Raw genomic sequence first — 14,814 nt, forward strand, 5'->3', positions numbered from 1 at the left:
AGAAACATATTTTACCTTCTGAGATGGGCAATAAAGATTTGCTTCCCGAATGACCCAAGGGAAAAAAATCAAATGGAAAAGTAGTAATTACTCCCAAACCTTCCATGAGTCTATCAGACTATTGAAATTTTGGACTGTCTCTTTAATTTGAGGAACAGCTAAAAAGACGACAGATGGCAGACAGAATTGACTTATGTCCTCTATTCTTTACAGAAAAGGGGGGAGTGCAGAAAGTTTGATAAAGGCAGAAGCTACAGTATGCAGGCCTGTACTATAACTATCTAATGGTGCTTTTGACTGATAGGGTTAGAACATTTAGTTTTTCTTCCACAGACATGCTTTGTAGCAAACCAACAGTCCTGGAGGTTGCCATGGGTGATGAGAGTGCTGACATCCAGTCCCAAGTACAAATAAGCACATGACAAATGGCCCTACAGCCCTTAGACAGCCCTGAACCTTGGTGACCCCCTAAAAACCCAACCATCCCCATGCCCCTCCAAAAAAGCATTATGGAATACATTTTAAAAAGTGCAAGCTTACAGTTAATTGAAAACACTGCTGGGTAACAGAAATGCTTAGGACAGCATGCACAAGTAAAAATAAATCACATAGCATTGTTATTTAATGCTCTGTGACATCATTTCCTGAAATTAAACAGAGATGACACAGATTCAGAGAGTCCCTGGTAAGGTTCAGTTCAAACAATTCACAGATGTTTTCCCCCAGCTAGCAGAAAACAATGCAAAAGCTTAAATCTCTCTCTCTCTCTCTTTGCTGGAGCAAGAAGGTAAGGCTGCCTTATACTACATGATCTAACAAAAATATGTTTTTTCTGAATATAATTACTAGAGCTGTAGTACTAAACAGATAGACCATTGTATCACAAAAGCATCAATTTTTGAGTGAACAGATGTTTATATAACAATGATTAGATTAACCATTCAGAGGCAGAGCTTGCTTTTGAGGGCCTCGAACCCCATGTCCCCATGGGGATGTACAGAGGTGGATGTAGAAATGTCAGGGCCAATCTTAGATTTCATTTTGAAAACAAACAAATATTTCTATATCTTTTCTTTGAAGAAATTAGCCTCAGCAATGTAAACTAACATCAATCACTAAAGTTGAAGCTCCAACTCTGTTTTTTCCTAAGGATCACAAGTTATTTACTACCACTCCTATGTCTACCCAGCACTGATCTCTTGGGGCCATGAGACCCAGTGCCATAGACACCATAATTTTCAGTGGTTTCCAGCTTTATTGTATTCAGGCTGCTACTAATGACATTAGGGCAAACACTAACTGTTACTATGTGCGTACAAGTGGGGCCCCAATGCCCCAACGCATTTCTGTAATACAAACAGTAATCAACATCAAAAGTTAAATAATAATAAAAACACCTGTAACTTCCCTCCTATCCTCAGCCTACGGCTGAGCCAGTTCCTCCGTTGAACATCCAGGGTGACCTCTGGCCACAAATAAACACAGCACAACAGTGTGTGAGGCAGCATGGTCCAATGGCATAAGCAAAGGACTAAAAGCAAGAGTCCTACATTCTTATCCAGCTCTGCCATGATTTTCTCATGGGCTTCGGACAAGCCCGAAAAGCCAGCTTAGCTTTCCCAATTAATGTTTAACCATCTGTAAAATGTGACAATAATATTTCATGGACAATGATAAATAATTACTTAGTTAATGTTTGTAATGTTACATGGATTAAATTGTGGCTTTGTCACAGGCCCCATGTTATGGACAGTGCATCGTTGTGCTGCCCCAGGAGAACCGGAGTCAGATGATGACTCTGAAGTTCTTCCCATTTCCTGACAACCAGCTCCATTGAGACTGCTTTCCTTGCTGCTCCAGATCACAAAAACAGGTAGTCTACACTGCAGAGTAAAAGAACATCTTAGACCCCTTTTCGCTCCTGCACAGATACAAAGGACAGGTCACAATTTGCTCCTGTACAAGTACTCAAATTCAGCATAATGCCCATAAATCTCTTCATTGTGTAGGCCTCACAGCCCCAAGAGCCCTACTTTACTTGAACAAATGTCTTCCAATATTTTTTTAAAATGAGCAATTCCATACAAAGACCAGCAAAAACAGCTGCGAGGCACTTCTATAATAAGGTGTTGGTTTATTAAGTTGCTTCTTCATCTTTGTCTATAAATGTACTCTGTTCAGTTTGGGGTGTCCTAAAGAGTTTTCTTGCTATCCCTCCTCAAAATCCTTACTCACGAATCCTCTGCAAAGTGGTATGAATATGTTGCGTGGAGGCCAGTTATGACTGGGGAAGGGTGAATACAGTATTTGCTTTCTGGGCTTGTCCAAAATTATTAAAGCGGGCTTTGCTCAGAGGTCTTCTGTTCTAAGACCAAATGCAGTGAAATGTCTAATTCATACTGAGTTTCAATGGAGACACTTATACAAGTGGCTAGGTGATGTACTCATTTAACAAGATATGGGGCCAGGTTGTAATCTCAGGGCATGTCTACCTAGGAAATTATTTCAAAATAACTTATTATTTCAAAATAATAACTCCTGAAATAATAATTCTGAAATAGTATGTTCACACCATGGCGAAGCCTCAAAATTAGTCCAAGGTAGACTCCGTTAATGTGGACATGCTACCTTGACGTAGAGCCCCAAGAACCACTGGGAAGTAATTATTCTGAATGACTGTGGGGAGTAGTTTTTTCAAAACAGCAGCAGCGGAGCATCCTCACTACCGCTATTTTGAAATAACTAATTCAAAGTTAGGGTTATTCCTCATGGAAAACAGGAGTTATTATTTTGAAATAACTAGCCCCTTATTTCAAAATAACAGGCTTGGTATTGTGGACGCTCCGCTTGTTATTTCGAAATAACTCCTTAATGTAGACCAGGGCTTAGAGACATGCATGTAAATCCACAGAAGTTAATGGATTTACTCTGAAGTAGATGTGACCTGAATTTGGTCCACAAACTTGTTATGTTAACTATTTGGAGGAAATGAACGTGTTTTCCCCATAATATCAATTCTTTTGTTCTAAACATCACCATGAGTATCTGTTTTTAAAAAATAACATTGGCCAGAACCTATTTAAAGCTGAATAGTTCCAGTGACTTCAGCTGAGCTGTGCCAATTTATATCAGCTGAGAATGTGACCCAATGATTCATAAAAGGATTTTTTTACTGTGCATACTCAAGGTAGTATTTTTGTATCAAAGGCAAATATATACTTTTAGTGAATATACACATACTTAAAGCTTTGAATAAAAGGAACAATAGTGAACTAGGACTTGAAAAAATGAGATCTCTCCAGATGAGTGTCACAAACATAATTGCATCTTCTGTTTTACTAGCACTACACCAGAAGGAAAAAATGAGTGTAGTGAATGGACTAAAAGTGTAGGTCTTGGTTCTCTTTGCTGCAGCAAAGGATGAATTACAAAAAGTATAAGAACAATGTAATTACTTCCTTTATGACTACATTCACTTCTGATTATGTACATGTATTTTTCAATGTCCTCTACCCTTTTAAACTACAGCACTGTTGTTGTTGTTTCTATAGTTGCTAACAAGAAAATGTTTAGCTCAAAAATTGATGTGAGCAAGGGTGTCTTTGTATCTGAGCACTTCCTGTTTTCATTCCATGATCAAATATGTTCTTTGCAGGGCAAATAGGGGAGCACTTGAGGGAGGAAAGCGAGATGTCTGAGAGGCTAATTGAGTGTACTAAGGACTCCTTGGCATGGAGGAAAAGGAGTTTTCTAAAGCTATGAATAAACTCTCGGCTTGGGTCAGATTCTCGCTGTTTCTTTTCTTTAACTATCTTTGAAGTCAAATAAAAACAGCCTTAATGTCAGGTTTACCTTTCTGATATCATAATCTTTATGTACTATTGAAAAGCTTATACTACCACATTAGGATTTCCTTTACTTTCTCAAACACTGGACATTATCCAGAAAAAGCATACACATTTCCAACCAATTTATCCTCAGATCTTTTCATCTTCCTGTCCCGATGTAATTCCAAATGCAAGACAGATTCCAATATCCAGGGAAATTACATAAATTTCTATTTCTTGCTTTTCACTTTCATCAACAAAAACATGTGTGTATCTTATTTCTAACATAAGTAAAGTTACTGCAAAATGGAAAAGGTGGCAAGAAATTAAGACAATTATGAAAGCCAGCAGAGTCTGTGGGATACATTAATTCTACAAGAGAATTTAAGCACCTGTCTCTTTTCAAAAAGTCACTCAAGCTTATATAAAGAAGCTACTCAATTTTTAAATTAGGTTATCTTAGGGGATTGTAAAATAACTGAATATTTCATAAAGAAAAAAAGGTAGCGTTTTCTTTAAAGAAAGGTAATAAATGAATACGATTAGTTAGAGCTGAATTACCTTCCCACTAAGTTTGACATCTAAAGGAATTTGTGAGCTTAGTCAATGCTATGAGAGATAGACTGGAGTTGCTTCTTCTTCCAGGAAAACCAGAGGTTAACGATTTTTGTCATATTGAGACTAACAGCTAACAATTGCTACAGTTGGCCTTTAGTTTTTTATTTGTCCTTTTGAGGTATTCAAACTAGGTGACAATGGCTTGCAGTTGAGAACATATGTAGAGAGACCCCTGTGGTTTATGGAAAAAGTTGCTCCATGCTGGTTGGGTGTTTGAAAAAAAAATACAACCAGAGTTCTTTTATGTTCCTTTCGTTAATGAATGCATGAATGTCAAAATGCACCAATGGCCCATTCAAGGGGCAAAGCCTAAGCAGCCCCTTCTTTAAGAACACATCCTGAGATGTAAAATACATTTGCTTAACAAATTAAAATAATGAGATAATTCAATTAGTTTCTTTTAAAAAAAAAGAAAGAAAAAAGGGTACATCAGGGGATTATTGTAATACAAGAACAGGTCATACAGCACAAAAGAGGGACAAACCAATTTGAAATAAGGTTAGAGTAGTAATGAAGGAATGTACATTGAATCATGGACTCCTTTTGTAAAGAAATTTACTTGAAACAATAATTTATACATCATAGATTCCCTTTGCAATAGAGCTGGCATTTGAATGGACAAGCTAATCTGAGAAAAAGTGAAGGATCTTTAGAAGAAAGACTTCTCTTCCTTCTCTGCCTGCATTTATGGCAAAAAATGTTTCTGAATTTCCATTGCACTAGTTAGGGGTCTCCATTATCAATTCTCAGGTCTGAGAATTACAGCACAGTAAATCTTTCAGCACATGCAAACTCATTAAATCCTGGAAGGTAAAAGGTTTTGTGTTTTTTGGGTGTGTTTTTTTCAGGAACATCCTCATCAAAGCTGCTGAACTTCCTCAATTCATGTGGGGCAAAGGAGGTGGTGGAGAATGGAGGGGGTGGATTTCCAAAAGGCAAAGCCGTGAGGATTTTTTCTCAAGATAAGTGAGAGATAGCTGATTGTTCAGTAAGCATGTGTTGAATGCTTTCAATGCGCACACAAGAAAGAAAGGAAGCAAGGGGGGGAAAACAAGAAATTGAAAACTTTGGTAAGAGTTAAGGAAATGAACATGAAGGCTTGTGTGAAAGAAAATGGATTATTTGTGGGCCGTGGTTTTAGCTGTTTCCCCTTGCTGTTCCTGTAGTCATACTCTCCAGCTAAAAATGAAAAACCCTCTCCTCACACTCACTCGACTTCCAAATTAAAAACATTTTACAGGTTAGTAAATCTCCAGCTGAGGTGATGTAGCAAAGAACAGCTGTGAAGTAATTTTGATAATGATGAGAATAATAAGCACATGGCAAGGTTCAGGGCTTTGCTGTTGCAGCTTCAGTGCTCCTGAATAGATAAAAGTGATTAAATACTCCTGATTATCCCTGACCAATATGTAATGGATTTACAGCCCTTTCAATTAGTCAGTATTTGCTTAGGACTCATTATTTTGTCTTTGGTTAAGTAATCAGCCCAGAGACTCATGTTCTGTCTAATTCCTCTGAGCCAAGTGGGTACAGGGCACCTGACCTTTGAAATGGCCATAGCTGGAAGGCAAGAATAACCACTACTCCAGCAGAGACACTGGCTATTCTAGCTAATCCTGACCCCACAGGCCAGATCAATGCACCTTAGTTTGCTACTAATGTCCTTACATCAAAATGATGGTTTAGAAATGTGGATCTACTTACTGCTCCCCTGCCTCCCCTTAGCTGTTCTACGAGCCACTGCTATAAATAAAAGGGTTACCTTGTCCAGGAATCACGACACTGTAACATCAGCAACTATGGACATGTGTAACTTTGGTAATCAGAAAGAAGCCCTTATGTGAGGTAGTTAGCCGTGCTATTATCTTTTTAATCGTTAGCCCAAACGGAATGAGGAGGGAACAATTTCATAGGAAGAGGTGAAAAAAAAATCTATCATCAATGATATTTTTACCATTTTCTAACATTTCCATCTGACTAGTAAACTATAGGAGAGTTACCAGTTCTTTAAAAATGTATTTTGATACTTAAGTAAAGCTGTCATAGTCAACAGAACACCAACACACAAAACCAGTTGCAAACAGGAGGACAAAGATAGATTGTTACTAAAAGTGATGCTTTTTCAGATATTTAATCTCTTTCCCCCAGAAGAGAATAGGGCTAGCTTTTAAGATAATGGACTTGAAGAACAGCTTTAAAAGAAAAAAAAGTGTTTTAATCTCTTTTATAGAACTGAGGAATTAGAGAGCCTATAAGCTTTATATATTTCTCATGTAAACTAACACATGACAAGTTTGCAAGCTGTTTTATGACTTCTCCAGCATCCTGCAATGTACGTTGGAATAGCTACACTGGGGAATATTACTTGCCTTCCGAAACATATAAGGGTTGTTGTAAACAAAAGCCATAAATAACCCAATCCAGAGGATGGAGTGATTCAACACCTTGATTAATTGTCACTATATCTATCTATCTACAGACACACACTATATTCCAAATGAAGAAACCCCTTTTCATCTTAAGAACATTTTGAACAGTTCTCACTATTGGAACGCAAAGCAAAAATGACTACCTTCTACTGTAATACTGTTTCATGCTAAGATCTTATGATGTATATTCAACTTGTCATGATTCCAAGACTGAAATAAATAAATACAGAAAAAAGCTTCTGGAAAAAAATAAAAGTGCTCACTGATCCCTACTATCATTCAGGAAATGATGGAGACAATTGATTTCTAATAATAACGAACAAACCTCATCAGGCATATGAACAAAAATTTATTTTTTATGTTTTTATTAGTTTGGTCTCCACTTACTGTGAGATGCTGGAAAAGCCACGCTCGCATGATATTTGTTGCTACTTTGGGGAAAATGCCTCTTTTCTTCTGACGCTTTTTGTCCTTGTCTGGATCATCATCGTCACCTGTACCAGGTGAGGCTACGCTGTTGTCTAAACCATCCCCTATTAGAAAGAACAAAAGAAGGGGAAGGAAACATAATAAACCAAAAATATATAAACTAAAAGGTATCCTTAATTATTAGGAAACTAATGCAGCTTTATTTTTATTTGATAGAACATCAGGCACATGCATTTTCTCATTAAATATGGTTGGTGATACAAATATGTAAAAATTAGAAACCATGTCTCTCCAAATACTAATTTTGTGTCTCACACATGCACATATCATTAATTCAATTATAATTGTGTGCTTGACACAGTGCAATAGCTCTTTGTCAATTACAGGATTCAGTGTGGGAAAACCTGCCACAAGAAAACCCATTCACTGTAAATGCATGCTTACAACCCTACTGAATGCATACTGTATGTATTCAAGTTAGATGTTCTGTAGTCTATATATTCTAAGCCCTCTGCATAGGTGACAGTAACTGTGTCACTGTTCAGTGCACAAAGCACACTGTCTGATCAGCCCCTCCCCATAGCTATCACCTCCACACACACACACGCACGCGCGCACGCACACACACACACACCGCATATGATCCTGCACATAGCATTTGCATGACATGAAAACTTCTACATCTCTGCATCAGTGATCATTATCATTAAAAAAAAATGCACATCAAGGTAGGGTGCTCACTTAATCAGAACTTTCCATCAACATCTTTCTCTTCTGTGCTTTTCCCTGGCATTAATTGTGCATTAGCAAAAATCATTTACTTTTAACAGTCATAGTTATTTTTTCTTGCCCTCCAGCAAAAATGCCTTGAAAGCCTGCCTGGAGGGCATCTAAATTATGTATCTGAAAAACTCTTCTGGCAAGGCATTGCAGGACCCCTACTTTCTTAAAATTCATACGAGCACGTCTTCCTGTTTTTGGGAAGGCATCAATCAAGAGCAGCAATATATGCCATATTCCTACATTAATATTTGAACTAATAACTTTTAAAAAAGGAAAGAAACAAGATCCGACTTGTGGCATAATCAAATGCAAAATAAATGAAGAATACTGGGACAGCACTGAGACTTTATAGATTGCTATGTTTTCCTTACACATCATTAGCCTGGAGCCACACGAAAGAGGAAAACAGAGAAGTGGAGAGTTTATGCTCCCTGCTGGTGTTTAAGAAGCCGAGGTCCTGGAAGGACATCTGGGAATTGCGCTGAGACGGTGGTTTTTGTAATTTAAGAATAGACATTCATTAGCAGTAAATGCCATAAATCCCATGCTAAGTAAAAACCTTGTCCAAGAAAGCCTAAAACAATAAACTCTGTGCTCAATGTAGCCTGAGCTAGACGCTCTATAGCTTCCTGAGGAATGCTACAGATCCACGAGCTAATTCCTATAGCCTCTTCTAGCTCTTTAGTGCTACTAAAACAAATACGTTACGGCTACATATAGACCATTTACTGCGAAACTTTTATTTCAGCTTCATCTACTTCCTCTGTGCCCACTCACCCTTCTCCCACTGCCTTCTCTTGTGGAAAAGAAAAGAAAAGAAAAAAAGAAAAGAAAAAGCCAATCCTCCTGGATCAGAGAAATGGAAAAGCCACAGCAAAGAGCTGGCAGATTAATTTTATTGACATTTCCATTTTCACTGCAATGTGATACCCTCCATCACATGGAAGAGATGACCCTCACTATTTACAGACTGACAGGCCACTTCATTACAATCACCCTGCCCCAAGGCAGAGCAGTTCCCTTCCATCTGCCCAAACACCAGAGCAAGACCCCGAAATTGCTGCTCTCTTTTTCTTTGGCTTCTGTTAATGATAAACAAAGGTGAGTCAAATGGGCGCAAAAATAATCAAAAGAAATGATGCCCGGCCCTATGCAGTGTCACAAACCAATTACTTTTGAGAAATGTTGGCTATTCAGAATCAACTCCCTTCTTTTCAGCTCGTCCCCATGTTCTCCACTCCTACCCGTCCCCCTCGTGTGCGTGTATTCACGCGCGCGCACACACACACACACACACACACCCTTTCCACTATGCCAAGGAACTGCTGCAAGGCAAATTCTCACAAACACTAATGGCTTCTGACTGCTCCTTGGCAACCCCAGCATTTTAACCTGGGTGGATGTGCTCTCCAAAATACAGACACTGGAGCTATCTCATCAGCTGTTCATGTGACACAGATGGAGAGTGGCTATTAGGAGCTAGGCAATGGGCCTTGGGGATCTGAGGTGCTGTACTGTAGCCTCAGGCAGTTTTGAAAAGCAGTACCCGGAGATGCGGGTGGGGAGGAGGCGGTTAGAAACAGCCACACTGAAAGTGCAAGTTTGAAGTCAGTCAGTCTGTTTGTCTATCTATTGTCTGGATAAAGATATCTTTGTCTCCCTATGTAAAATCTAGGCATATAGGCATGTAGATTTAAAATCTTTTCCCCTCCAGTCTCTGTCCCTTTATTGGTACAAAGACGTACACACACTGTAAATACACATATATAAACTATCCCTATTTCTCTGTAGGGGTGTGTGTGTGTGTATGTTTAAGAAGCTGAAATAACTAGTAGTCTTAAAGGATCATTTACACCTTTTGGAGAGATTGTGAATATCCTTGCTTTAAAAGGCAAATAATAGTGCCGGAGATGAAAGTTCGGCAAAGCTTGCAGTGCCTATTCAATGGTACAAGAGATGAGAGACAATGTTTCCTTAATCTCTCCCCTCACCCCATGAAAGGAAATTTAAGCCAAGCACCTCTAAATAACATCAGTAGATGAAAACTCATCGTAAGAGCTGTGTTCCTAGATCAATGAGTTACGGAGTGGGGAAAAATCCCACAGACAAACTAACTGCCACTGAGCAACATGTGCAAACTAAGGACTCAGTCCTACAAATCCTTAATGCTCTGTATTCAGTGGGGCTACTCACATGAGTAAACATGACTGAAAGGGCTACTGCATTCACAATGGACATTTTACTTCTTCAATATTGATCCTGGTTTTATTTGCACTAGGGTAAATGAGGAATAACTCCGGTGAATGCAAAGGCGTAGCATCATCACTAGTGAGTTCAGAAACAGATTTCAGATCCTTTAATCCTATTTCATAACAGATTAATTGTATGTGAAATATTGTCATATGAAAAAGAATAATATTTTAATTATTTGAGGGTCCAATTTCACCGTCCTTATTACACGATTGGTCCTTCTGATTTGACCAAATACTAAGGTGCTAGACAATGCATAAGAATGGCAGACTCAAACCTCAAATATTATAAAATTGCTACAATACATACCACCTCAGTGGAGTAACTTTGGATTCACACGGCTGAAACTAAAGATATTTTGACCCACTGTCTATCTTTTTATCCCACTGCAGAAAAATGGTGGAGCCAATAGTCCACTACCTTGCACAGTGGGTAGTCATTTACCCCTTTGTAGAGAGTGTGACACCTGGGCAAAAATCCTGCCACTGCTTTGTCCGGGCGTAAATGACTATACAGGGTACAAGTCAGTGGAGAAAGAGACACAATGCCTTACTTGCTTACATTATAGATTCTAAGCACTATATTGTAAGGATACAGCCTTTTTTTCTGTAGCCATATTGGAAGGCCGGTAGCCATATTGAAAGGCTAAAACCTAAAGCCTTCATCAGCAGCCAGACTGAAAGAGCAGCAGCCATTAGCTGTAAAGCAAGGAGTCACATACCAACATTCCATATAAACTGCATTAAAATAGTGTAATCCCCAGGCTGTTAAAAGAGACTCTGTCCTAATGGCACCCACTATCACAAGATAAAGAAATAGATCTCAAGATGGTTAAAGAAAATGACAGCATTACGTCTGGCAAGAAACTACTTATTACTAGTTGGAGTTGTGAAATCCTCATTCTGTGATTATGGTCCTCACTTTCCTATTGTTTATTTGTATGATCTCTGATTTTTAATTCTTTCTGTCTGCTGCATAATTAATTTTCCTATATGTAAATCAATGTAGGTGTGTGTGGGGGGGGGGGTATGATTGGTTATATAATTTGGTCAACGATGTTATAATTGGTTAATAAAATTTTAGTAAAATAATTGGTTAAGGTATATCTAACCAGGACTCAAGGTTTCACTATATAAACTGGGATCCAAGAAGGAGACCAGCAGAAAAGGAAGAAAAGAAAGGAAGGAACAGAAAGAATAATAAGGAAAGACCTGGAAAAACTCCCTTCCAAGACACAGCCTAATATCAGAACTGCCAAGAATCCTCTGCTTGACCATGATGTGCAGCAACCAAAATCCAGACAAGACTGACCTTGGTTGGCCAACAGGGGAAGTTTACTTGCCTTGATCAGGATTGGTGAGCATGGCAGTGTATGCTTAGCACGTGTATTCTCCTTGCTTGGTAATTGTTAATAAATGGAGAGTAAAGATATTACCATAAAAAGTCCTGCAAACCTGCAGGAAGTTACACTATGAGGCCTAGGAATTAGGTGAGGGTGGGTATTTAAATTAACAGGGTTACACCTTGAGCCCTAAGAATTGGGTAAAGGTGCGATAACAGTATAGCATGCTCAGTAGCACCCATTGTAAGGGGGCAGAGCACACGGTATGCAAGTCAGTCAAATATTGACCTTAACAGTTTTTTGTTGTTATGGGATAAAGAGACAGACAGTGGGATAAAACCTGGCCTCAGTTTCTCCAGTGTAAATCCAGGATTGCCTCACTGAGCTAGTATGCATGAGTCCTAACAAATACTCCCCTCAAATGGAAGAGTTTGTGGAAATGGCAAGGATCCTGGCGGAAGCTACGGATGTAGCTCCCAAAGCTCACAGACCTCAGGGATCACTAGGGATTAGCAGTTCCAATTCTGCAGAGGAGCTGCCCGATCATGCTGCAGCCCATCAACCTTTCTCTGGCAATATGGCTCCATACTGTCAACATTCCCCCCATTCCCCAATTAGTCCTATGGTGTTCTTCTCTCCACAGGAAAGAAAAAGGCAGTGCTAGACTTACCATAGCTTAGATGGCTGTTCAAACGGCATCTGAATACAATTTTTGAATGTCATTGATGCACTTGGAAAATACCTAATTCGTACTCTAAGGGAAATGGTAGAACCCAATGGGATAACCACAGAAGCCTAGTACTAATACAGGTCCAAACTCCAGGAGCAGTTCTCTTGCCTCCATCATAACCACCAACGCACCCAGAAAACCATTACTTCCAAAATATGGTGCATTTCACCAGCATCAGGTAAGGCAACTGATAACCATGAAACCCTCATTGTTGAAGGAAAGAGAGAATGGAAACACCTCAACTAGGAGTAAAAGAAAATTTGTCACTATATTAAAAATAATACGACTACTTTAACAGATCTGAGTTTTGGAAAGAAAAATCAAATTGTATATATATCATAAAGTGCAGTACAGATGTAGTTTTTTTATGCAAACTTCTGTGGGATTATTCAGGTCCCATAGTTTAATGAAGGGGGAGTTCTGCATGAAAATCATGTGGTGGGAATTGCATGTGCACACACATTTGCACCTGCCATTATTTGTTTAAATTTATAAATGGAGCTCTGGGTGCTGTACAACCATTATCAACCAAGTATCTCAATAGATCAATAAAAACAATCCCTGACAGAAACAAATTGCTTCTCTTCCAACTACCCCAATTGCTGATCATATGGAAAAGACCTAGGAAACCTCAAGAGTCTAATATACTCTGCAGAAGCGGCAAGGAGTCCTGTGGCTCCTTATAGACTAACTGCAGTGTAGGAGCATAAGCTTTCGTGGGCAAAGACCCACTTCGTCAGATGCATGTCTTTGCCCACGAAAGCTTATGCTCCTACACAGCAGTTAGTCTATAAGGTGCCACAGGACTCCTTGCTGCTTTTGCAGATTCAGACTAACACGGCTACCTCTCTGATAATATACTCTGAGGTCACACAACCTGTCCTGGAAGGAACTAACGCAGTAGACAAAACCAGATCTAGAATCAAGGCCCCCTCTGAGAGAGGACTTCACTTCCATCCCACTCTGGGTGAAACCACTGGGCGGTGGGCTTGGATGCCTCAGTTGATCATAACTCCTTTATAGAGTTTTTAAAAAATTAATAATCATCAGAAACCATGTTAATTAGTTTTGTCGCATAATACTTTGCTGAGTAAAAAACATTATTTGCCCCATTTAACTGAAAGAGAACTGAGGTATAGTGATATGATGGACAAAACAGTACTTTTAACACACAGCCCATAGCAATAAGGTGCCAGAATTCCCACTATGCAGCACTACAATACATCTTTATTAAGTACATTTTTATTCCCCTACTGCATCAGTCCTGCCCTGCCAGCAATATTTTGTGGGGCAAAAACATAGCTCCACCTTTTTGTGCATCTCAAGAAATAAGATCTTGAGCTTCCCAGAGTACAAGGACTACAATATTTCCTTTTAGCTCTTACACGGTGTAGGAGGAACATCCAGATACTTTCCTAACTCTGCACCAAACTAAATGCTCTTCAGAATGTGGACTTGCAGGCTATGTCCATGCTGCAGGCTTTTGTCGGCAGAGAGTATGTTAATGAAGCTCTCATTAGCATTTGTCATGCTGTCATTTGCATATTCTCCCCCAATGCTTTTTGCACAAGAGATGTTTGCACAAAACAAGCAGTGTAGGCAGGTCCATTTTGAGCAAATAACGATTTTGAGCAAGATTCTTCTGCCTCAAAAAAGGAGGTATACAGATCTTGTGTAAAAGGGTTTTTTTATGCAAAACGGCCCCATCTACATTGCTTGTTTTTGCGCAAAAAGCATTGGCAGAGACTATGCAAATGACAGCATGACAAATGCTAATGAGCGCTTCGTTAGCATACTCTCTGCCAGCAAAAGCCTGCAGTATAGACATAGCCTCAGGGTACGTCTACACAGCTCCTTTATTTCAGAATAACTGACATTATTCTGAAATAATAAAATGCGCATCTACACTACAAGCCTTTATTCTGAAATAATGTTGAGCTGGAGGACTTCTTACTCTGATTCATGGTAACCTTCATTTCATGAGGAGTCAGGGAAGTTGAGGGAAGAATGTTCTTCCTTTGACTTCCTGCTGTATAGACAGTGCCAAAAGCCGAATTAAGCTATTTCAACTTAAGCTATGCAGTTGACGTAGGTCAAGTTGCGTATCTTAATTGGACTTTAGCCCTGCTGTGTAGAGGTAGCCTCAGTGACTAAAATAAAATCACCAAAAATCACTGTGAGAAAGCAGAAATAAGACTTAGCTCTCCTAAGTCCCAGTTTTGTACCTTTATCAGAAGGCCCCCTCCCTACCTGAGTGGCATTTTAGTGTGTTTTCCTCAGTAAGGAATAAGCCCCTGTTTGTAAGCTGTAGTTACTATATCAACTACTTTCCCCCATTTGGCAATGAGGGAAAGAATTACATCTGTCAAACAACTACAGAACACCAACAAGAACAACTATACACAG

At 39.2% G+C, this 14,814-nt stretch overlaps 1 protein-coding gene and 1 long non-coding RNA gene across 20 annotated transcripts in view; one reads left to right on the top strand and one right to left on the bottom strand.

Annotated features, from left to right (window-relative positions):
* MEIS2 (Meis homeobox 2) overlaps window positions 1–14,814 on the bottom strand; it is a 202,720-nt gene that overhangs the window by 139,531 nt on the left and 48,375 nt on the right. For all 17 annotated transcript variants that reach the window (XM_006132700.4, XM_006132698.4, XM_075927029.2 and 14 more), the window contains one exon: window positions 7,262–7,407. In XM_006132700.4, the coding sequence (XP_006132762.1) occupies window positions 7,262–7,407 (146 nt within the window). The remainder of the gene's footprint in view (window positions 1–7,261; window positions 7,408–14,814) is intronic.
* Window positions 667–7,377, top strand: LOC112547392 (uncharacterized). Of its 3 annotated transcripts, none has more exons than XR_012903415.2 (4): window positions 667–787; window positions 1,736–1,873; window positions 5,294–5,515; window positions 7,246–7,377. It is a non-coding gene; the product is annotated as an uncharacterized LOC112547392 (long non-coding RNA). The 3 variants fall into 3 exon arrangements; XR_016349641.1 differs by lacking the exon at window positions 7,246–7,377 and adding an exon at window positions 6,925–7,061 and having other exon boundaries at window positions 5,294–5,388; XR_012903416.2 differs by lacking the exon at window positions 7,246–7,377 and adding an exon at window positions 6,925–7,053.

The sequence above is a fragment of the Pelodiscus sinensis genome, chromosome 5, assembly GCF_052426305.1.
Source record: "Pelodiscus sinensis isolate ZL-2025 chromosome 5, ASM5242630v1, whole genome shotgun sequence".
NCBI lineage: Eukaryota > Metazoa > Chordata > Testudines > Trionychidae > Pelodiscus > Pelodiscus sinensis.